Source organism: Haliaeetus albicilla, chromosome 2 (genome assembly GCF_947461875.1).
Source record: "Haliaeetus albicilla chromosome 2, bHalAlb1.1, whole genome shotgun sequence".
NCBI lineage: Eukaryota > Metazoa > Chordata > Aves > Accipitriformes > Accipitridae > Haliaeetus > Haliaeetus albicilla.
Window position 1 is genome coordinate 45,335,901 of NC_091484.1, and position 24,490 is coordinate 45,360,390.

The following is a 24,490-nucleotide window of genomic DNA, read 5'->3' on the forward strand; positions in this document are numbered from 1 at the left end:
CTTCCTGCTCCCTGGCCGAGACATAAATCCTGCAGTTTTTACATCATTTCCCTCATGCGTGTCACCGCAGCTAAGGTTTGATCCACTGCCAGTGATGTCACTGGAAAACACTCTTTGATAGCTGGGGGATTGAACTGTTGCTTCATCTGCATAGGCAAGGGAGATGTGCCTGGTGCTTGAATTTTGTCCTATAAAAAACCTTACACTGGGGGGGGGGGAGTTTCTATTCTGATTCTGGTGAAAATAATACAGTTGAAAAACTCTCTTAGGGCAGAAGTATAGATATCATTTTCCTGTCACTTACTGTGGAAACCTTGGGACCTGGACCTCCAGGCAGTAGCTCCAGGCCCGATGAGCTCTGGGAGGGCAGGGGGCTGCAGAAGCCCTGCCAGCCTGGGGCGGGCAGTACGTGCAGGCGGTGGGGGGAACCCGGCAGGCTGCTTTCCGTTCAAACCAACATGTTCTGGCACTGTTTCAGTTACAGTGAATCCACATTTTTTCAGTAGAAAAAAAAGTTTTATTGGAATATTTCCAATCAGCTCCACACCCCACCACACAGACTGCAGGCCCACTGGAAGGGATGGTTGGCACCTGCCCCTTCTGTTCTACAGTCATGTTAATTTGCCCTGGTGTGGTGCAGGTTTTTCTACAAATAGGCTTGCAATTCTTCCATATCCCAGTATTTTTGAAGTAAGTGCTGCCCTGCCAGCTGTGAGAGAATTATAACAATATTAATACTGTCCTCATGTCTTTTGTCTTTCTCTCCCCTCTCCCTCCTCCTTTCTTTTTCCCCTCCGCTTTTGTACAGTTACAGAGAGAAGGTCTCCTAAGTTGTCCTTGCCAAGGTAGTAGCTCTCTGTCAGGCCGTCAAACTTATCTACTAATAGCTATCAGGAGCATGTGCTCCAAGAAGGGGAAAACTGAAAAACACAGCCTTCAGTTTTCTTAAAAAGACATTTTTCATTATCCAACAAAGCGTTGTGGAGTGTTAAGGTTATATCATTACTTTGGTGGTTGTGACACCAGTAACGGGTTATTTCATGTTATTTTGGAAAGTCTGCCCTTGTCCCTGTGTTAGATGTACTGCTACCTTTCATTAAAACCTGATCCATAAAAGTGCTCTTTGCTGGTTTTGGCTGGGGTAGAGATAATTTTCTTCACAGTAGCTGGTATGGGGCTATGTTTTGGATTTGTGCTGGAAACAGTGTTGATAACACAGGAATGTTTTAGTTACTGCTGAGCAGTGCTTACACACAGCTTCTCACCCCACTCCACCAGCGAGGAGGCTGGGGGGGGCACAAGAAGTTGGGAGGGGACACAGCCGGGACAGCTGACCCCAACTGGCCAAAGGGATATCCCAGACCATATGGCGTCATGCTCAGCACATAAAGCTGGGGGAAGAAGGAGGAAGGGGGGGACATTTGGAGTTACGGCATTTTGTCTCCCCAAGTAATCATTATGTGTGATGGAGCCCTGCTTTCCTGGAGATGGCTGAACACCTGCCTGCTGATGGGAAGTGGTGAATGAATTCCTTGTTTTGCTTTGCTTGTGTCCATGGCTTTTGCTTTACCTATTAAACTGTCTTTATCTCAACCCACGAGTTTTCTCACTTTTACTCTTCCAATTCTCTCTACCATCCCACTGTGGGGGAAGTGAGCAAGTGGCTGCGTGGTGCTTAGTTGCCAGCTGGGGTTAAACCATGACATGCTTCCACCTTAAATGAGGATATTTGGAGGTAAGTGGGGGCCAGGCAGGGGTACGGACAATTTGGTCTCGATTTAGGGCATTTCTTGCTACTAACCAGCTATGAAATGCTGCATGAGGCTCCTCTTCTCTTGCTCCTTTTGTCTTTCTTGAACTACACAGATTTTTTCATGTTTTTTAAGTGGCCTGCGCAATGAAACCCCAACCTCACTTGCGGTGGGACCACTGCTTGGAAACATCACGCAACTGAGCTTTATTTTTTGCCCTAGGACCTAACCACAGCCTTTCTGCTCACATAAGGACTTGCGTTTACCAGTGCCCTATTCCCATGAGCTGTTTCTTTCTTATAGTAATAGGGAAAGCAGAAATAATCCTACTCTCAGCAGTTTTGGGATTACAGGCAAAAATTGAGTTCCTTGATGTATGACTGTGTAGGGATATTAATCTTTTCCCTGATGCCTGTTGTCTGTCATCTCTGTCTTACCAGCACTGTCCTTTTGACCCCTCTACAAGGGTAACTTGTTATTAATGTTGCCTTTGCCGCAGATACTCGGTATGCAGATGACAGCACCAACAGTTTTGCTGAAAGGGCTTGTTCTGTGCATTATCGGATGCAATATTCAAAATTGGCTTCAGCAACAAAGGATTTTGATTTTTTTTCCGTGATATGGCTCGTGCTCAGTTTACCACCATTTGTGAAGTTGATAAATTCAGAGGAGGTTGTGTTGAGCTGAATGTCGGCTCTTTGTTGTGCATCTCTGAGGCAGATACCTCAGTGTGAGACCACTGGGAGGTTTTGGTACGATCCTTGGGTGCCCTTTGCTGGGAGAGGTGGTGGTTGAATCATTTAAAGTGTTTTATAGTTCTATAGACTGGTCAGAAGTTGCTGAGAGCCAATACAAAATCTCTGTGTAAGGCATTTTAATGTCATTAGTGGATTTCTGTTTCTCTCAGTATACTGTGAATTAGTGCATGTTTATGAAAGTAGATTTAACAACTACAGAGGGAAACAAAAATATTAGAGTACAAAGAAGAACCAGAGAAAAGGTCATGAGATGAGAAAAACAATAAAATGTAATATGAATATGCTATGAGCTGTATTTTAGAGTGAAATAAAGTAACACAGCCTTATGTAAGATGGATTTCGCTTCTTAAGAATTGACATATGAAAAGCTGTTGCTGATGTTCCTGCAGTCCTATAAGGTAATTTTTCTCTTGAAATTTGGAAAAAGTGGGGATCATGCAACTGGCTACAAAATAGGCAGTCCCATTGACGATGTTTTGTGCTGTGATATTTTAGGTAGAGATAGAATAGTAGCTATTTTTCATTTTCATCTTTCTAGAATAAAGAGAGGGTAACCACAGCAGAAGAAATACCAGTCTCCTCATACAGCATGGATAAGCTGTGCTGATGACTTTGAAATGCTTTTCTCCTGCTGTAGTTGAACGTGAATCAAGCCTGTTAATGCAGATTTTGGTCTGTCTCGAAACTGAAATACAGCAACATATTCTAAGATGGATTATCCACAGAGATCAGAGATATTGTCGTCCATCTCCACTTTAATTGTGATGTGTTCATTTCCATTTTCTTGTCAAATAAAGAGGAATAGCCTGTAAAGAATAGGGTCATTTTTGTACATCTATTTGTACTTTGGTGACTTTAAATCTAATTCTGCAGTCTCCACAATAACTGATTCCAGGAAAAAACATAGTGAAGTGTAAGCAGGCAATCATCTTCAGTCTTTGATAGATGCTGTCTCAAAGAGTGTCTCTTACAGGAGAAGGTGTTAATAGAATGGTTTAAGATTTTTTTTTTTAACCTTCTTTCATGTTTGTAATATAAACATGTATTTTATAGTTAGGGCTTATCTTATTGTCCATTACTAGCACTGGCAAACGCCTTGCATTTTAAGACTTCATTTTCAATTGCTTTGAGAGTTGTTGCATCTTATCTACTTATTCTGAAAGGTGTCTGCCTCAGCCTATTTAATTTTTTAATGAAAAATGCAGCCAATGTGGTTCAGAAGCTGCTATGGGTAAGGTTAGGGGTGAATACTGTTTTGCTATGTTAAAAGAAATTCTGGCAGTAGTTGTCTGAAAAGCTCTTATGCCCTTTTACTTCTGAAGTGGGATCTGAAATCGCTTTGGGGAAGAGTCTTTGGGTTTTTTTGCCATCTTGATGAATATCCACCCAAATCTGGCCCAAGTTAGAGGCCAAAAAAATGCAGTTTGTACATGCTCTGTAAAGAGTTTTTAGAGCTTTGCAGGTTAATATTTGAAGGCTCGTAAGCTCTGAGCATGCTTCAGCCTGAGCTGCAAAGGGTTTTCTTTCCAGCTGTAGCTCTTGGCTGTTAGAGCCAGGATCTGCTTGTAGGATGTAATGAGCTGGACGGAGCTCTGAGCTACAGCAACTGTAACTCTGCAACTTTTGCTGTGTCCAAGGTAGTTCTCAGTGGGCAGGTTTCAGGGCCTCTGTGTCACACTGCGGAGGCAGGCGCTTCCAGCCTTTGCAGTGGGTAAAGCAGGGTGCCAGCAGACAAGGACGTTTTGTCTCAGCTTTGACCCAGTCCCACAGCAAGTCCTCAATATATGCTGCACAAGGCAGAGCCGTAGCGAAGGAGCAGGACGTAGTAATAAAAAAAAAAGTCTTATTCAAAGATGTTAAATTAAAGAATACCAGTCAGTGTTTCCCAGTTTTCAGACCTGACTTTTCTGTCTTTATCATGTTCTTGTAATTCTTCCTTTTGCATAGGTAATATGTGCCAGAGTTTGATGATAACATCCAAGCAAAAAGATACCTGCCCAGGAAAACAATCAGTCTTCTGAAATGAGGATCTTGTTATTTTGTGGCTTTTGTCCTGCTCTGTCACCTATTTGAGCACCTTCCCCACACTGCAGTGGAAGCCTGTTTACACCCGTGCTTCTGAGCCCCTTTCCAGCCTCCCCTTTTGTATTTCACACCTCTTACCTGGAAATATTCCCATGTGTGTGCAGGGAAGCTCCATGGATTCATTAGGAGAGGACAGTCTCCTCTTCAGAACATGAACAGCCCCGGGAATTCTTTGTGTACGCCTTTTCCCGTACCTCTCAAGGGCATGTCCTGGCACCAGCATCAAAAGACGTAGAGGCAGAAGTGATCAGCATTATCTGATTGTGTTGAGTCAGTTTTACCAAATTATGCTATGGAAACAAAATGTTTCTGCCCGCTGTAACTGCTAGAGGAGGCAATTTCTTTGTTATTTAATGTGATTTTGAAGCAGATAGCCTATGTAAAGTTTGCTTTCTTGCATGTTGCCCAAAGAAGATCCACTTTGCCTTTGCTCAGTTGTTTGGCAGCAGGAAAATCTGCAGACTGGATTTTCCACGCTCCATTAAGTTTAGTCAGGTTATCTCTTAATTGCTGTGTCACTTCTTTACCCATTGGAACCAACAATGTGGGAGTCTCTCTGGATCTGGGGTTTGCTAGGGTAGTTCTGGGTCTGGTCCCTTTTTCAAAAAAAGCAGATGGAGAGGTGTTGAAGAAAAATTCTGTCATTGGGAAGTGCCTATTTTGCATTGCTAGTTAGGGATGTTTCAACCCAATAGGCACTTCAGTAATGGGTAGGATAAAGAACTAAATCTTTGCATAGGTGTCCTGTCCCATGGAGGAATAACGTGAAAATGCAGTTTCTTTTCAGTGAAGGAGGCTTCTGAATATACTGTGTCTGCTGTAGAGCATACTGGTTTTTTTCTGTTAGAAAGTAGAACAGCTTTTCAACGTTATTTCTAGCAATGGATGTTACTTGTAGGAAGAGGGGAGGCAGCACATTCTGGGTGTTGGTTCCTCTTTTAATTAATTAAAAGGCCAAACTCGGGAATTCAAGGGACATGGAAATATCCCTGACTGATACCAAAGTTATCGGTTGCTTTGGCCAGAGATCAAATTCTTCCTGGCCAATTGCAAGTATCCCAGAAACCTCATGTCTTCCATAAGTTCCATAAGGAAGCCGGCACGCCGTGGCTTTTTTCAACTCTACTGTACGTACCTCTGCTTTCTTCTGCCCCAGTGGTAATTCAGAGGGTCATATTCCTACTTATGCAAAGCATAACCTGCACAAGTTAAGGCCCGCTAAGCAAGGACTTTCAGCTGTTTCATTTCTATAAGCATATAAATATTTATACCACCCCAGGGTTCCTTTCATGCTGAAAATGAAGGTAGCACTTGTCTGCTGTTAAAATATATTACCCGGGAGATAAATGGCTTATCTCAGTATTAGGAAGATGGATGAGAGGAGTGGAAAATTGACCACAATATTGGTCGGAAGATCCACCGTGTCCAGAAGGCCTTACTATTTACTTGAAACTCCTGCTGGGAAGTGGCATAGAGGTTGACAGTGCTGTGTTTAGCAATCAAGAGACGATTAATTAAAAGCTGTAATAAATGTGAAATACAATGGTTGGCACACACAGAACTTCATGGACAGTAGCTAAATTGCCTAGTGATGGGTAACGTGCACCAGGGATTGATTATAACATCTGAGCAGGATGCGAATGGTGCTTTTGAAGGGACAGCTGAGACAGGGATGTCTGCGCAAGTGGCTTGCTGAAGGGCACGTGCAAAGTGAGACAGCGATTCACCTCTGCAGCATCTCTGGTGCTCTACCCCCTCCTGTCCCACCTCTGCAAAAGCACGGGTCCAAACGTATTTTGACCCAGGCTGCTGGGAGTCATCTCCCACCCTCTGCGCTGGAGGGAAGTAAGCAGCGTGGGGGGCTCAGAGCCGAAGTGCCGGTGTAGTGTCACCCGAGTGAACTGCGATTCTGCTCTTGACCTGCAGCACGACCCTGTGGTAGCCTCTCTGCCCCAGTTCACCTGCCCGGCCATAAAACGAGAGAGACGGTAACGCTGAGCCGCTGGGCTCCTGCGTGGCAGGTGCAAGTTGCTTAAGCAAGGCCTGCGTAAAGGTTTGAAAAAGTGCCGGGAGGCTTCGTTGTTCCTTGGTGGTATGATGAGAATGTCTCTTGAGTTAGTCTGCTGACTTTTAGAGGCTCGGCTACCGTGCTGCCTTGCTCTTCAGTACATGCTGCTGTCACTTGGGGGCCCCTTCCATCCTCCTCCTCATCCGCCATTGGATTTAGATGGAGCATGCTGAGAGCAGTCCGGTTTTCTTCCAGCGAGAATTAATTCTTTCACGGACCATTCAAGATTCCGATAAATGAAGCGTGCCTTGATGTCATTTTAGAGTAATATCTGTAGTGAAATCGGAACTTGTAACAATTGGGAAAATACATAGGACTTGTCTTTGTGTTTTGCTTTGTTCAGGTTAATTGTTGTTACTTGTGGTATGATTAAAGGGTCTGACTGACCACAAAAATACATCACACGTAAGTGGGATTTTAATGAAATAATAATTCTTCCCTTGGAGTGAAATTATTTTTAACAGAAGATAGCAAAATGAAGAAGTTCTCTATCCCTCTCCTTTTTTTGAAATAATTATTATAGGTAATGAAAATCCAAACTGAACCCGATTGGCCTTGGTTTTTGCAAAATTTTTGTCTTTCCTGATAAAATGCATAGATTTTTCTCTTCCTTGAAATTGATAAAAGAGGTAGGGACAAGAGGAAGAGCCTTAAGAAAATCTCACCATTGGGGCACTTTATGCAGTTACTTTGTGTACAATTACCCAAAAGGTTTTTTGAAAATGTTTCTGCTTGGTGAGATGCTGAAGGGGGAAGACCGTCTTCCAGGACAACCATTGTTAATGTCCTTTCAGTATGAGAGAGCTTGCATCCTCCCAGTGCTCCCTCTTGACCTGCTGCCAGCTGCTCATGTATGTAAAGTATATGAGTATGCTTAAAATCCATTCCCATGTATGTGCAAATAGATGATTTGTACAAATACAGCACCATACATCACATATATGCCCCATATGTGCTTCAGTTTGGAATGTCAGTGAGCTCGGGGAAATGAGGATTGGGGCTATTGTAGAGGATGCCAGAGAAAAGACAGAGAAATGGAGAGATTTATTTGTTTGGATAAACATCGCTGTTACTGCATTGCTTTAATGCTGCACCTGTTTCTTGTTCTTCCTCTCTTTCTCTTTTGCTGCTTCTTTCATTGCAGCTTTTCAAATACGTAGGCAACAAAAACCCACGGCCGGTGAAATGGAAGATTACAATTATGCATCAGTATTCCTGTAACACGGCTGCTCAGTAATGTCCCCTGGGAGTGTTACAATGAATATCTGACATTAATTGGCTCAGTACCTGTATGTCTGACCTTGCAGAAATTTAATAGATCAATTCTACATGTTGTTTACCGATAAAGAAAACTTCTTCAGGGCAGGGGCTGCATCTTTGGACATGCCTGCACCACAGGGACAACCAGAAGCAGCAATCAGACTCACTGGGTCTTGGAATAAGAAAGCAAATAATAGAAAGAGAGAGCATAAAGTGGTTTCTCTCCCTTATTTTGCCAAGATCTGTTCCTCAGCAATTTTCACCCACAGCCTTGAAGTCTTTGTCACTGCCGGATACTGTACACTTGATGCACAAACGTACCGTACGCTTGATGCACAAATGCCGTTTTTTCCTCCTTGGAGTAGTACCTGTGTTGCCTTCATACGTGTGTTTGACATACTGAACGATACGACTAAAGCAGGTCAGAATGGGAGGCACGGCAACTCCTGGATGTGCTCGCGTTGGAACGGCTGCCTCTTTTGTGTCGCTCCCCCTCCAGTGACGGAATCTGCCCGGAGGGTCGCGCCGTGTTTCCGTGCGCCCTGCTCGGTCAGCAGCGAGCGCTGCTCTCCCGCGCCGCTCAGTCAGCTGGCTTTGGCTGCTCGGGGGGTGCGGGCTGCGTCTGCACAAATGGCCGATTGTTCGGCTCCCTTCCGTTTCGGGGGGCCGAGAGGGAGAAAGGCAGCGCCCGCACCGCAGCTCGGCCGAGATTCGCGCGCGGGGCGGTCGCGGGGCTTAACTTGCTGTGGGGGTGCTTGTTTCGCAAGTTAAAGAGTTGTTGGAAAGGAGGGAGGTCCGCACAGGGAGTGCTGTGGGAGATGCTCAGAGGCACAGGCTGCGTGCCCGTCCCTCTGGTTTTACTGCCTTTGTGGCAGCGGAGGAGAGAAGCTTTACAGGGGGTGTATTCCCGGAGCGCTCGGGAGCGCTTTCTGACTGTTGTTACCGGTCCCCCGCTTTATTTGACGGGCTGGGAATTAAACCAGCCGTCACCTCGGGGCCGGGGAAACCCGCATCCCCCCCCCGCCCGCCCCCGCTGCTGCGAGTCACCATCCAACAGAGGGTGCCGAGCGCCGCTGACAAAGGGGAGCCCGCTCCCCCTCTCTGCCCCGCGGTGCAACGAGCCCCCTCTTCCCCACGTAGAGCCCCGGCAGCGAGACCGGCCCGGGCAGAGCCGGCGGCGGGGCAGCAGCCCCCGGTCGGCGGCGGACACTGACCGCGCTCTCTCTCTCTCTCTCTCTCTCTCTCCCCCCTCCCCTCCCCTCCCCTCCCCGCGCACGGAAGGCGGACGATGGAGGCGGCGGCGGCGGCGAGCGGGCGCGGGAGGAGGCCGGCGCAGCGCTGGTGCTGCGGAAGGTGTGGTCACGCAGCCCGGCCCCCGAGCGGCGCGGGAGGTAAGGCTTCCGCGGCTCCGGGAGCGCGGGGCTGGGCCGGCCGGGCCGGGCTCCGCGGCGGCAGCGGGCGGGCGGGGCGGCGGCGGGCGGCGGCCCCCGGCAGGGCGATGGCCCCCGGGGGGCGCGCCTAAGGGGGGGCGGCGGTGGGGGGGCGCGGCGGGAGCGGGGCGCCATGGGGAGCGGCAGGGTGCGGGTGCCCGAGGCGCTGGCGGGCCGCGGCGGGGAGCGGCCGCTGCCCACCTTCGACGTGCCTTACTTCAAGTACATCGACGAGGAGGACGAGGAGGACGAGTGGAGCAGCCGCTCGCAGTCCTCCACCGAGGATGACTCCGGCGACTCTCTGCTTTCCGACAGATACGTGGTGGTGTCGGGGACGCCGGAGAAGATTTTGGAGCATCTCCTCAGCGACCTGCACCTGGAAGCCGCCCAGGACAAAGAGACGGGTAAGGAGCGAGCCCGGCGGGGAGGCGGCGGCGGCCGGGCAAGCGCCTGTGCCGGGTCCTGGGCGGGAGTGGGGGGGGAGCTGCCGGTGCCGGTGCCTGCGGAGCGGAGCGGGGCGGCGCGGGGGTCGCTCCCGGGCACCCCCGGCCGAAAGGCGGCTGCCAGCCCGGCGGTGTTCAACCCGGGGGCCATGCGGGAGGAAAGCGTGAGCGTGCGGCAGCCGGGAGGTGGCCAAGCGGGGCGCCCGGCCTCGGGGCAGGCACGCCAGCCATTAGCGAAGCCGCTTCGGAGCCGCATGCTTAGCGGCAACTTCAGCCTTTTTTTTTTTTTTTTTTTTTGTATTCGGCTTTCGCTGGTGTCTGGGCAGCGCAGGCTGCGGCGTGCGTCGTACGGCACCCGTGCCTCTTCAGGCAGAGGCTGCCGTTCCCCGTAGCCTGCAGCTATTATTATATTGATCAGAATACTTGCTGTGCACTTCAGCGTCGCGGCTAACTACTCGTTTTGCCACCACCCCAGTACTTTGGCACATCCTCCGTTTCATAAGCACGGCTTATAAATTTCCTCATAACCCGTGGCACAGCGTCTAGCCTGATGCTGTACTTGAGTGTCTTCAACCGGAGATTGTAGTTTGGTCCAGCCTAGAGCAATTATTACATTGATCGGGCTACTTGACGGCAGGTTTAATTTTCAGCTGGATCTCTTGGCTATGTGCACAGCTTGCTGTCACCAAGATCTCCTGGGGTAGTTTACCAGAAGTGCCTGCAACCTGCAATTCACAGATAGTTTTAATGAAAGCGGCCAGGCTGGTGAGACTTTGGGAGGTCCCGAATACTGAAGAGCTGAGGAAGGCGGCTGGCTGGAAATGGAGCTGTGCATTTATTTGATCGTTCCCAATAGGGTTAAAACGCATACTCCTGCTGCCTGTATATATCTCTCTTCACAAATGAGATTACTGAGAATAAACACACTTTAATCCTTTTAAGTGACTGAAAATATAAATAACATCTGCGATTCCCAGAGGAACGTCAGGATTGGGTTCTCGGAACAAGTCATTAGTTTAATGTGGGACAATAGGCGTATTCCTAGTGCTAATGTGTGAATGCCCCGAAGAAACATACAGAGTGTCTGCTGGTGATATTGTTACAGTATTCCTAGTGCTGCTTTTGTCTGCCTAGACATTAATATTTAGTGCAGAGAGAGGCTGTGATTGGTTTCCTTCCACAGATCAGACCAGTTCTGGGTGTAATTTACTTGAGCCAGCTCTTAGGCAGTGTAGTGAGGGTCCTGCCTTGGCCCTTTAAGGTCAAATGTTGGTACCAGAATAAGTTTCCCCATTGATGTTTATTTATTGTATGCGGTTTGAGGGACGTTAGCTGCCTGTCTTTATAGTTTGCTTCATCTTTTTTTATACACTTGCAATCTTGCTGGAAAACAATGAGATTTTCGCTAGTGATATGCGTTATATTTTAGTGCTTGTAAATAGAAAGCACTCCTTACATAAAGCATTAGATGCTGTATACATCCTCACGTGTACTACCTTTTCTTTCTTTTCTCTTTGCTCTCTCTCCCTCCCATCAAGGGGAGGCTGTTCATAAGCCTGTTCTTATTGTTATAGAGGGAGGCTGTTAAACTGCTCTCAAAACAAATGCTAAACCACTACTTGTCTGGTCGTTAGCAGATGGTAATGTATTTAAAGGTTGATTGGCTTCCCCTCACCTCTTCTGCCTTATCCTAACTCCTTTTAGAAAGAAACAATTAGCTGTGTCCTGTAGCCAGGGTTAACTGGATCCCAGGGACAAAACAAAGTAGCTGTGGCTTCAGTTTTTTGTCATCACAAAGAAGTGCGCTAAACCTTGCGCAGCAGCCCTCTGCTTCCTCAAGGGTGTTCATCATACACTGTTTTCTTCTAACTTTATTGATCTGGTAATACAGAACTTCATCCAAGACTTTGGGAGTTATGTTTCCCAATGTTTTATGTGGCGGGTGCCCCTGTAATGGTTTTACTGGTCTGTTTTGCAGACTCAGTGGCATATGGCATGAGAAAGTGTGGGACCTTGACTGTACATATGTACATCTTTGTGTGTGCACCTGAAGACATTCTTCTGCTGTTTGTGTGCTTGGATTTGCTGTTCTTTGTTTTTTTTGTAGTTCCAGTCTGGCCCATCTCAGAGGACGGTTGAGTTGCAGAGTCCCACAGGCTTGTGTTTTAGCAGGCGTAGCTTTGCGGAACATAAAAGGACGATGTTGTACCCAGCTGCTGTTCTTGCTGTCGGTTTGCCAGTTCCAGGATGAATTCCTTGGCCTCCTGCTTTCCCTGCAGCCCCCAACCCGGTTTGCTTATTTGTGTCTGTAAAGAACATGAGAAAGAGCTGTTCTTACATATGCTGGTGCACAGGGGGCTGTTGTTCTGTTTGACCCTTTGCACTGCTTCCCAAGGAGGGATGCTCTGCATGTTTTCGTTCCCACCCTTTGTATAACAACTCAGAACTGCAACCCTTTATGGTCATTAAAAAAACCCCACCACTGTCTCCTGGGGCTAGCGTGGTCATGGAGCACCGCTTTTTATGAACACTGACATGGCTGAATGATGCGCCATGTATTGCTCCCAGCCATCCTCCATCTTCTAACCCAAGTCAGCAGGTACCGCTTGCAGCTGGGAGAGTAAAGGGAAGCTTTGGGGCTGGTCTGGAGTAAATTTAACTGGGGTCCAGCCCAGGCCTTAAGGCTCAGCCACCTCTAAACCTGTAGCAAGATACCTTAAGCACTCTGCTGCGGCATCCTCTGCTATAATAAACAGGTGGGGACCTGACCTGAAGAGTCGTCTCATTGTCTGTGATGTGGCTGAACACTGTTATAGCAACTGAGGGCACTGAAGAGGACACTGCAGTGTGCACAGCTAGACTAGTCTATTGCTCAGATGACTTCTGTAGGCAAGGATGTCTCGAAAGCCTGAGGTTTGCAAGACTCTTTAAGCTTAACGTACTTAATAACTGTTTAATGACTGAGGGTTTTTTCGTGATGACTATGTCAGGGAGTATATGCAAGTTCTTGTGGCGTCATCTTAAATTTGGGCTTGCCAGTAACAAAGGCTTGCCAGCCTTCCATCTCAAAGGGAGAAAGATTTCATCTCGCTGAGTTGTTATAACCTGTAATGTACCAGCTCCCAAGTACCAACTCCCAAGAAGACTGTTCTTGTTTCCTACCATGAGATGGATGGAAATTTTCAATTTCTGTAAGGAACAACTTTTCTGACTCATCTCTAAGGTTGCTGGAATCACTGGGGTGTGTTCAGCTGAGTGTGTACTTTAGAGGGCAGTTTGAAGTTTTAAGGATTGAACAGAGTGAGACACTTCAAATATGTCAATATCCAGGCAGACGATGCAAGGCATACCTCCTGGTCTAATCCTCATCGAGGATGGGAGTTTGAACAAGTAATCTCCAAGAGACCAAATCTTAGCATCTCTGGATCTCTAATCCCTTCCCATTGTCTACAACATTTCTTTCAGAATTGTCGTCCTTTTCTGCAAAAGCTTTTATTTCTTGGCCATTAGCCACATTTCCTTCTCTGGATATTAATCTAATCTAGTCTTTGGAGTATCCTCTGACTGGTCTCTATTCAAACATACCATCTTGCCTCGCGGTGGTTGCATTCAACGTTTGGCAGCCTCTGGAAGGACACAGTGATCATCACATCCACTGTTACTTCTCCAGGCCTGCCTGGATCCCTTAGACCATTTCCTTCAGGCCACTGGGCCACCTCTCTTGGACAGCTGAAGCAGAATGTTGCCAAAGCAGAACATAATCTTCCTCATTCACATCTGATGACACTACCCATCTTTTAAATCGTGGGATTCATTTTAGGGAAAGAGTAGGGAGAAGAAGAGATTGATTTGTGAAGGTCTTTCAGAGCAAGAAGCAGTGGGAAATGGGGATCTGGAGAAAGGATGTAAATGGGGAACAGTATGACTGGAGCAACGTGATGGTGTCAGTCTTAACTGATGTATCTTTTTAGTGGAGTGGGTGAAAGGGATTGTGGCAAGGGGGGAGGCATGATACTTTTGTTAGACAGGCTATCATGGAAGTTAGGATGGCAAATGATGAAAGGCCTGGAGAAGGGTTACTGGGACAGAAAGAGGATGAATCCTCATGATATAGCTAAAACAGATGTAGAAAGGTGTAAGTATGGTCTGGATTTCTTAGGAATAGGAAAAGAAAGGAGTAATGACCTTTGTACCGTGCTCTGTCACCTTATCTGGGACTGTGCATGATCCTTGGATTAGTGGGAACTCTCCCCTGTCACACAGAAGCAGTTTTAGCTTTTAGGATCATAACATAACATCTGGGAGGGGCCTTCAGACCATGTCTATTTGTCCTAGAAGTGCTGTGTAGTAAGGGTTACTTTCATTTAACCCATTCTGTTTCTATGCTTGTACCAATGACACTGCTTTGATGTTGGGTAACGGCACCCTCTGCGGAACTGTATGTGACCTTTTAGGAGAATGGTACTGTCTTGCATAAGCTGGTGATAGTCAGCTGCTAAATGGTGTTGTAAAAAAGGGTTACAGCTCTGCCTTTTCTAGGTGTTATCTTTTGTTTAATAATCCAAGGGGAAAAAATCTGATTGCTTTTTGATATTTTTTGTTTGTTTGTGTCTTAACTATAAAGGATGTTTTTAGGACTTCTGCTCATTGCGCTTTATTACTGATGAATAAAAGGTGTTAAAAAACATACTCCTGTGACTGCCACACAAACAACATAAGTGTATCTGGTGCATGTGGACTGATGTCAGGGAGAATAAGTATTTGCCCAACACTTTGTGATCCTATCTTCCAGCTTTTAGGAAGGAGAGAATAAATGCCTGCCAGCCCTTCCTCTTAGCAGTCCTTTATAATGAAATATAGTCTGTCATAATTTTGAGGGATTTTGTAAACTTTTCCCCAAAGTCTTAGGAAAACTTGGTGAACTGAGTGGGCTAAATGCATATTACTGCCATGCCCATAGGAGAGGAATAAGAGTTTAGCAGAGTGCATGGAGCAACATCAGTTTAAGAATAACAGAAAAGCTAAAATAATCATTTATTTCCGTGTGAGAAGACCTGGGAAGGTTCTTGCACAAGACCATTGCTTCATGCAGCATGAGTTTAAGCTGTCTCACATTGGAGTGTCGGTGGAAGTAGGTTTAGAATAAATCAATAAAATGAATAGTAACAAATCACCAGGATCAGATGTTACTCCCAAAAGACTTCTAAAGGAACTCAGATATGAAATTGCTGAACTCCTAACAGTGGTGTGTAATCTATCATATAAATCAGCTTCAGTGGCAGAGGAAGGCGGAAAATGTGATGCCAATTAAAAGAAATGGTTCTATTTGGGGAACATCTAAGCAATAAGGCTGTCATTTTACCAATACATTATTCCAGCATAAACTGGCGTTGTAGTCAAAAGAAGCAGCTCAGCCTTCCCCCACCACTCATTTCTGCCACTGCACTGGTCCCTCTGTGCCTCTACAGCCTGTCATGTGATTCTGTAGCAGACCCAAGTACCAAGCTGGTCCTAGCTGATGCTAACCTAGGAAATACTAAATTATTGGTTTTAAGACAGATCAGTCTCCTGATCCACTTGATCTGTCAGTGGCACAAAATTTGCCCCTGACACAGGGAGAGGGTGGCAGGGAGTAGGAGATGTGCAGGTGACAGCAGGAGAGAAGGACTGGTGCCTTTAGCAGCTGGACTCGCTTGCAGGAGTTTGATTAGATGCAAAACTGCAGCATAAAGATATGACTTTGTGCTGGGAAATTGAGTGGCAGTACAATAAAAGTAGAAGGAAGAAATGCATGCAGAAATATTGTACTGAGGGAATGGAAGCATTCTTTTTCCAGAGGTAAGTCAGATCTTATGTATCCCGTAGAGCTGCTAAAGATTTGAAGGAGTGTGAGGGTATATATGGTCCAGTCTGCCTATATCTTAGATTTGTATTTCCAGAATGCTTTTGATAAAGTCCTTTGCCAAAAGTCCTTAAAGAAATTTAAAGATCCTTTTGATAAGGAAGAAGGTGCTTTTCAGGGCTGATGATGACTTAAAAGGAGAAAATGAAAGGTAAAAGTAAATTGTCAGTGTTTAAAATGGAGAGGAGTCACCACTGAAGACTGGCTGCTGCTGAGTGCGAGATGGAAACTAAGGTAACAGCATGTGCTGATAATATTAAATGGTTGAGAGTCTCATGATAAATGAAGCCATGGTTTCATTTTTGGTGGCCATGCAAGGTTCTGTTCTTGTACACCCTATTATCCCAACCTCTGACTGCCTTTTTGAGCTGTCTTGTTGTCCTGTCATCATGCTGACAAACTTTGCTTAGGTCTCTCTGCGAGGTAAGTTAGATCAGAAAGCTGATCCAACTCTAAAATAGCCTCATGAAAGTAGTAAGAATGGGACAGTGTAGGACTGGGAAAATGACTTGGGAGTGGGCCCCCTCAAACCAGCCCTGTGGCTGAAGGAAGATGAAAGGAATAAAAATCTGTGTGACTGCATGATAAAATCGCAGATGAGATCCAAGTTTGAAAAATGTGAAGCAATGCATTTTCTAACATGGAGAAAAGGAAATCTTTATTATACATATTCAGCAGAGGTGCTGAATTGGCTAATATCATGCAGAAAATAGGTCTTTGGAGATAGTGTGGATAGTTCTTGGAAATTTTTGATCAGCACTGATCAAAAAGGCAAACTGTATTTGGGACAATTAGGAAAGAAGACAAGCAAGAACCATAGTTATACCATTGTATAACTGTGTAATATGGTATGTAGAATATGGTTTCTTCTTCTTCCCCAGCTCAGAAGGCTTGTAAATGAACTAAAAAAAAAACCTTGAAAAGGTCAGCAAAGGTGATTAGAAGTGTAGATTAAATACATCTAAGAATAAATAGTCTCGGTCTGGTCATCATAGAAAAAGAATTTCTGTAAAGGAGGCATATGGTGATCTATGAGACTGAATTGTGTCTGGAAGGTGAGTATGGAAAGATTATTCATAGTTTCTCGTAATGTGGGAAGTGTTTTATAACAGCAAAGTTATGGGGTTTATAACTAATAAAGATAAGTTCTTTCCTGATAATGATGCACAGCTAAACTGTGAAACTCATTGTTGTGAGGATTTTGTGGAACCCAAAGTTTGGAAGGGTTTAAAAACAAATTAGGCAAAATCCTGGCAAAAACTCTATCACTGCAGTGATGTTGATACAATTTCCAGTTTGGAAAGTCTACACTGCTGGTTGCTGGAAGCTAGGAGGGTGTAACAGAGAAAGATAACTCTGTATTTGTAGTCTTCTTAGTTTTTTTTCTTCCCCAGGGCATCCTCTGTTGGCCCCTGTCAAAGACTTGGTTCTGTTTTATGGGTGTCTTTGATATGACCCAGTGTATCACATGCAGCACATTGCAGTTTGGAAGCAACTAATCAGAATCTAAGGTTATAATATGATACAAGTTCCTTCAGGTAGGACAACTGAGCAAATTACCAGTTCAGTTGGCATCAGAGAATGAACAGTTTTCTGCTGAATGGCTTTGCAAATGGCGTGGTGAGGCCTGGAGTTGGGACAAGAGAAGCAGGAGCGCTGGGCATAGCATGAGATTGGGACCAAGGCTGCCAGCAGTGACACTGGCTTCTGCTCAAATGGGAAGATCCAATGTCCTCTGGTTGTCCTCCTGTTCATTGCCATGTAGCCCCTTCACCTCTGCTATACTTGGTTTGACCTTCTGCCAAGTAGCTCTAAGGATCTTAGCAGGAAACTTTTTTTTTCTTCCTTTAGTAGGATTATTTTCTGTCACATTAGTGAGCTGAATCAGCTTGCAGAAGGAGCACCATGTCTGGGATTCACTACAGACAGCGTGTCACACGCTGCGGTGCTTAAGCTAATAGGAAATGCCAGCGAGGGGAATATGTCTAAGATGCTGTCTCCTGGCAGGAGCTCAGACAGTTATTTCTGGGAAATGAGGACTTGGAGCCTGAAAAAGGTTTCTTTTACACTTGGGCACGAAAGCTTGTTTAGGGCAAACTTTTGGAAAGGCAGAGCTGGGAATGCTGCTCCTGGATTGTCTCACCATTACATCCAGTGACTGGGAAACTAGAGGCAGCATGGGGAATGATGAACATCCTTAGTGATCAGGACTCTTGTCTTTATGATCAGGACTTTCACTGTAGATACTGATGGTATTTTTTCAGTTTATCACAACAAATACTTTTCATGGTGTAAGTACGCCTCCCAAAGTAGACCCTTTCAAGGAGGAAAAGGAACTGAGGTAGCCATCAGACAAACACATGGTTTCAGTGTGCCCAGGAGCACCTGGGCACCTTTGGGCACCTAAATAAATTTTTTTGTATGCTGTGCAAGAATAGCTTGGGGCAATGGTAGGGCCCCAAGTGTTTAATGTGTTTTGTGTTTGAGTGAAATTTGCAGAAGAAAAAGCTACCCATTATATATGTCAATTAGATCGTAGTATTCTTAGTTCCTCAGTCTCTTCTCTGTAATTCTGTGTTCATTATAGCTAGTTGTCACCTTTTGCTATGTGAGAAAGTGATAAGGAGCTGTCATGAAAGCCTAGTGTGAAACCATTTATTATGAATATGTGCATTGTAGACATTATGAGGGGTTTTGATGATCTTAATGGTTTAAGCAGAAAGGAATTGGGAAGTGCAGGTCTAGCAGGAGAACTTTTTTAGGGAAGATAAATAATTTTCTTTAGACAGTGAAAAAGGCTTTTCATTTTAAAGTCATAAAAAGCAGAATGTGTTAATTTGTTATACTGCAAAATAGACTTGGGTGATATAAACATTTTGATGAGGTACCTGGAAGACAAGTTGTTTTGACACTGGGAATTTGGTAAGGCTTCTGGAAAGCTAATGTGACCCTAAAGAGTTTTAATCCGTTATTTGTAAAATCACTTTTGCCCTAATGACGTTGGAAGTCTAGGTGATAAAAATTATCAAACCAATGGAGTAAGTATTTCAAATATATGAAAGGATATATGGTCATATATATCTCTAAATTAACAGATGCATTAGGTAGCTGAGATTATAGAGAGACATGTTTGTGTATTTGAGAAATAATTCTGTAGAACTCTTTTCAGAATGGTGCTTTTGATAATTCCTAATTGTCTGGTGGTGTTAAGCCAAGAAGTGAGTATGGAAGGGATAAAAAATACTTGCAAGGTTTTATTTTATAAAAATGCTTGTATTTTAGTGTTAAGAAGAGTAGCAGAGGTTGCCTCTTAGTTTCCACTTTAGTCTGAATCCTTTTCTAATCGCTTGAGTGTGGCTGGTCAGCATCAAATCTAGCAGAAATAACTAGTGTTCCCAGGTCAGAAGGCTGGCACTGAGGGCCATAAAAGCAAAAAAGAAAACTGAGTCACTGCACAGTGGTGATGCCAAGGAGATCTCTCTCGGCAAGGGGGATGTCATCTTAGAAGTACGCCAACCACTTGGGTTGATGCCCTGTCTGGCTTAAACGCTACACTGGAGGTTGGGTCAGTTCCATGGCTGCAGGTCTGGAGATGAAGCAGGCCAGTTCCCTTCTGTTGCAACTGATGTCATACTGGTTCTAGTGAGCTGTAAGAATGTCAAAGGCTTAGCAAAAGGTTATAGCCAAATTCTGAAATGAGTCTAAACTGTGGTAACTCTTACTGACGTCTGTCCACTGGAGACCCATTCCCCTGCAGCAGTGGGATCAAACCACCAAGTGTGAAATGTATGAAGGGAGAGGACAACCCCTACTGTGAAGATGACACAACTTTCTAGATCCTCTCAGCCCCCAGATACAGCCCTGTCTTCAAGTTTTCCCAGAATGTGGCTCATTGAAACTGACTAATTATAAAACATATACAGTTATCTCAAAGCTGCTGTTTCTAGTAGAGGAAAAGTGAGACCTGATTTGTGAGTGAGTAGCGTGAGAGGAATAGCAACAGATGGTGTGTGGGTTGGCAGGTCAGTTAACTGTGAGAATAGGAACTGGAAATGCAAAACTGAAATACCAGCGTTGCTGCTTCTTATGAAGTGTCCGCACGTCCTATTCCTTCAGCAGGAGCCACAGACCATCCAGTCCTTCAGGAACCCCAGCCATGGGGCCCTTCACCACAGATCTCCCATCTTCCCTAGGTATTTACTCGTTCTCACCACTTAGCGTTGCTCTCCTTTCCTTCCTTCTTAAGGCTTTTTGCTATCAAACCCTGACCTGCAGACTGTAGAAAAACTGGACACTGTCTTCAATGCTCTCTTTCTGTGTTCCTCTTCCACAACACAGAGCTTCACCACCTGCTGGCATAAGTAGGGGTGTTTGTCCATTAATGACTCCTGTGTTGCTATTAGCACTTAGTGTGATGGCTGATAAGTCGGAAGCTTGTGCTCAGAATACAGCAAAGCACTCCTTGCCAAGAGCAGACTCTCTGTAATGTTATAAAACTCAGAGACGGTGCTCTGAAATTCAGATGTGTTTGGAAGTAAACTTTCACAGAGTGGGGGAGTTTTTACGTAAGAATGCTGAAAACATAAAACTGTATCCTGACATACTTGCTGCATCTTTGAGTCCAAGAATACAGTTCATGCACTGTCTTCAGGGTTTGAATTCCAGTGTTTCCAGTGCTCAAAGTTGCTATAATACAATGATTTTCTTGTGAGATTAACATTTTCTGAGGAATATAAAGAGCGTGTTCATTCCCCGCCCACAGGGTGGAAGGATGGATTCACTGAAGACCTGTGCTTTGAGGTTGTGTATTAAGAATCTGAAAGAAATCTGTTCTTCAAAGCTGCTTTTTTCCCCTTGTGAAATAAATTTACTCTCATGCTGTTAATTCCTCCTTCCCCCGCAATCCTTCTTAACATGCCCTGAGTTCAAACGGTTTCACGGTATTATGGAAGTAGCAGCCTCGGTCTTTTTGTGAGCAAGAGCGGGACTGGTTTTGGCTATAGCCAAACACAATTATCATTACTTTACTAAACTCCCTGTCATGCTGCCTGTTAATACGGTTAGGTGATACTTTGTTGTGTAGTGTGCTGATGCAGTCGTTTTCTTTCCTGCCTTACCATTTTCTGTAAATCCCTGTGCTCAGAGGACACCCAGGGAAATTAAGAACAAAAAGCCACAACCCAAGACCTATTTGTGAACCATTAATTGGAATAGATTTCTGCCTATTTCCCGATGCGTAGTGCCTGATGAGGCTTTCTGCGGGCTCTTAAGACCTCCCTTAATAGCTGCAAACCCTGAGCTGCATTACAGCACTGAATGCCTCTGCTTGCTGTTTAGTTGAATAAACGCAACTGCTTGAGAAAGCCTGTCTGTGGCATTGGCAAACTGCTGCCAACACACCCCGGATTATCAAGTGCAGCGGAGCTTGCCTCTGCCTTGCCCCAACGCTGGCTGCTGCCTTCTCTATCATGTCCAAGTTAAAAAGAGGGGAAAGAGCAGCTGTGGCAGCAGCTACTGAAGGCCAGATTTGCTGTGTGCTGGATGAGGTTGGCGGAGGATTCTGCTGTGGTTTGTGTTACGTTGCTAGGTTTTGATTTTAGTGGGCAAGTCAGAAGATCGGCTGTTGGATGTAGGAATAGATGGCTGTAGTAAGAATACTTTTGTGAGAGTAGAGGGGCCTGTCTAAAAAGGAGATGATGGAGCAGAATGCGCTTGGCATAAATTCAGAAGCTTCTTGCATTAACTGCAGTTGGTAAGCTCATAATGCAGGCTTTAAATTGGTGTTGCTTTTTTAGAAGGAAAGGCTTGATCCGGTATGATATCAGTTGGGGTACATAACACCTTTTAGGAGAGTCTATGTGGTTGGCACTGGAGACAAATCGGCTTGTTTTCTTAAAGTCAATTTTGATCCTTTCAGAGATTGAAATAGGAGTAGAATTACAGCACTTTGACAGCCAAACGTTTCTCGTGAGATGTCAGTAACCCTCCTGGAGTATAGCTGGTTCTGGCAGAAAGAGCTTTTCGCAATAGCATCAGTTACTGTAATAAAGTAAATTGCTTGTCCCATCTTTTAGACAAGGTGAAAAATACCGATGTGAGTTGTACCTGTGGGATGTGCAGCTCACATCACCATCTCCTGAGCCAGGCTGAGATCATGAGATGACCTTGTCTCAGTTCAGAAATGCTTGTGAGATCCTTCCGAAACCAAATCAGTACTGTTTCTCTGAAGTGAAAATGTGATGGCTTGTTTTCAAGGACACTGAGCGCAGAAACATTCTGGGGTGGGAGGACGAGGAAAATAGATCAATGTAAATAAAGTGACAGCATTGATGGATCTAATTTTGATGGAAGCTAATAATAAAAAACTTAGGCTTTCTTGTGACAGCATTTGGGATGAATTGTGATTTTATTCCTTTGCTTGAACTTGGGTTTTGATGGAGATAGAAATTGCCAGAATCAGGGATGTAATCATGGAGAAATCATGCTGTCTGACCTGGGACTGCTAGAGGCTTTTATACCTCACTTTCTATTGCTTTTCAATTTCTTTCCTTTTTCTTCTGCACCCTGCATCCCCCTCCTGCCATTATCCCTCCTCTTCCTCCTGCCCACAAGGCTCTACTGACTCCCCAAGCAGCCTTTCTTTAACCCTCCCCACCCCCATTTCTTAGGATTTAGGGCTGGTTGACCTCTCTCTAGGAACCACTGCAGCCAAAACCAGAAAGCCAGATAGGGGTTTTGTTCTTTCCCAGTCATGAATTCAGAGCCCTGGCATCAATAAAATAATGAAACCCTTGTTGGTTTTCATTCCCTGCCACGATAGGAGCCTTGTCCATGGGATTTTGTTTGTCGTTACTGTTAGTACATCATGGGGGATGCACAGCCACAAGCTGGAAGCAAACAAACAACAGCGAAAAACAACCACAAACAAATAGCATTTGTCAGATCCCTGTTGTCAAGGGGTTTTCATTCAAAGTCTTAAAGCAGCAGTGAACGTGCAGCGTTGCCCCAAAACATGGAAACCGCCAACGACAGGCAAATGCAAACATTTCGCCTGTTAAGATGACTACAGCTTCTCCTCTTACTGTTGCGTTGCTGCCTGTAGAGACAACTCTGTAACGGGCAGGTGGAAAATTGCCGTCCTGGTATGTGCCAGCGAGCAGTTTCAGGGAGGCGGCAACTGGGTGCTTTAGAAATTCAGCACACGCACACGCACCCCACTTCCCGGCAGGTGGAACGCCTCCTCACCTCCACCTTCAGCGGCACGGGCATGAACAAGGAGCCTGCATAGGGGCGGCTGAGTAATTCTTAGGACGGGCAAACAGACGCAGACCTCTGGCCTGCTGGAGCCCAGCCTGACTGCAAGGAAGCGGCCCTGGCCGTGCTGCGGGCTCCTCGCTGTCCCCTCCTTGTGACAGCAGCGTAGGGCTCTTGGGCCACACGCAGCTTGCAAACGCTTTGAAGATGGCATCTGTGCTGGGGCTGCGTGCTCTGCCCAGTGAGGCTGCTGGGTGGAGGGAGCCCTTCCCCAAGGCGGGGAGAGAGCGTGGGGAGCCATTGCCATCGTGGGGCCTCCTGGACCCCTGAGGTTTGCTGTGGGCAGAAGCCCCAGAGCACACACGTAGAGATTTTGGGATGTGGTCCGTTGGGAAACCTGGGCGTGTGGGGCAAGCTACGTCTAAACCTGCAGGCAGGGGAGGGTGTCTGCCAGCTGAAGCTGGGCTTCTCCCATGTGTTCCCCAGACGTTCAGTACTCTCCTGAATATTTCTCTTCCATTGCAAAGCAGCAAGAAAGCATTTTCCTGAGGTCTATCCTGGTGTGGTATGTTGTGGTTTAACCCCAGCCAGCAACTAAGCACCATGCAGCCGCTTGCTCGTTTTCCCCCCACCCAGTGGGATGGGGGAGAGAATCGGGAAGAGAAGTAAAACTTGTGGACTGAGATAAGAACAGTTTAACAGAACAGAAAGGAAGAAACTAATAATGATAATTATAACAATATTAAAATGAAAATAGTAATAATAAAAGGATAGGAACGTACAAGTGATGCACAATGCAATTGCTCACCACCTGCTGACCGATGCCCAGGTAGTTCCCGAGCAGCGATCCCCCCCAGCCCCTCCCCCCCGCCCCCATTTATGTACTGGACATGACATCACATGGTATGGAATACCCCTTTGGCCAGTTTGGGTCAGCTGCCCTGGCTGTGTCCCCTCCCAACTTCTTGTGCTCCTGCAGCATTTCTGCAGGCTGGGCATGAGAAGCTGAAAAATCCTTGACTTAGTCTAAACATTACTTAGCAACAACTGAAAACATCAGTGTGTTATCGACATTCTTCTTATACAGAACCCAAAACATAGCATTATACCAGCTAAGAAGACAATTAACTGTATCCCAGCTGAAACCAGGACAGGTTTCACTGGGTTGAGGCAAATTTTGTTACAGGCTCCAGTGTGATGGCCCTTCTCTCTAGGCAAAAGTTTTGGCACATCTTACCAGTTGCTTGTGCCACTTACGTAAATATTTTGAACAGTTTTTTTTCTTTGATGTGTGTATATAGGTTGTGTTAGTATAAACGAGAATCTGATCTCCCTACTCGGGTGAGGGTTTTGACATGCAGAGGGGCCATAGGGTATTTGATTTAACATCTCAGTTTAAAGGACTGGAAATTTGTTCAGGGAATCAAGGTTAGCGAGATGCAATTTGGGAAGTTACAACTATGTTCTTGATTACAAAGAATGATAAATCTTTAATAACAGTTTGCTAAAAGTGTCTGAAAAACAAGAAAATGCCATCAG

The 24,490-nt window shown here is 45.5% G+C and overlaps 1 protein-coding gene across 2 annotated transcripts in view; it reads left to right on the forward strand.

The window, feature by feature from the left end:
* RAPGEF5 (Rap guanine nucleotide exchange factor 5) overlaps positions 1–24,490 on the forward strand; it is a 166,610-nt gene that overhangs the window by 89,445 nt on the left and 52,675 nt on the right. For both annotated transcript variants that reach the window (XM_069773507.1, XM_069773498.1), the window contains exons 10-11: positions 9,204–9,313; positions 9,668–9,756. In XM_069773507.1, the coding sequence (XP_069629608.1) occupies positions 9,204–9,313; positions 9,668–9,756 (199 nt within the window). The remainder of the gene's footprint in view (positions 1–9,203; positions 9,314–9,667; positions 9,757–24,490) is intronic.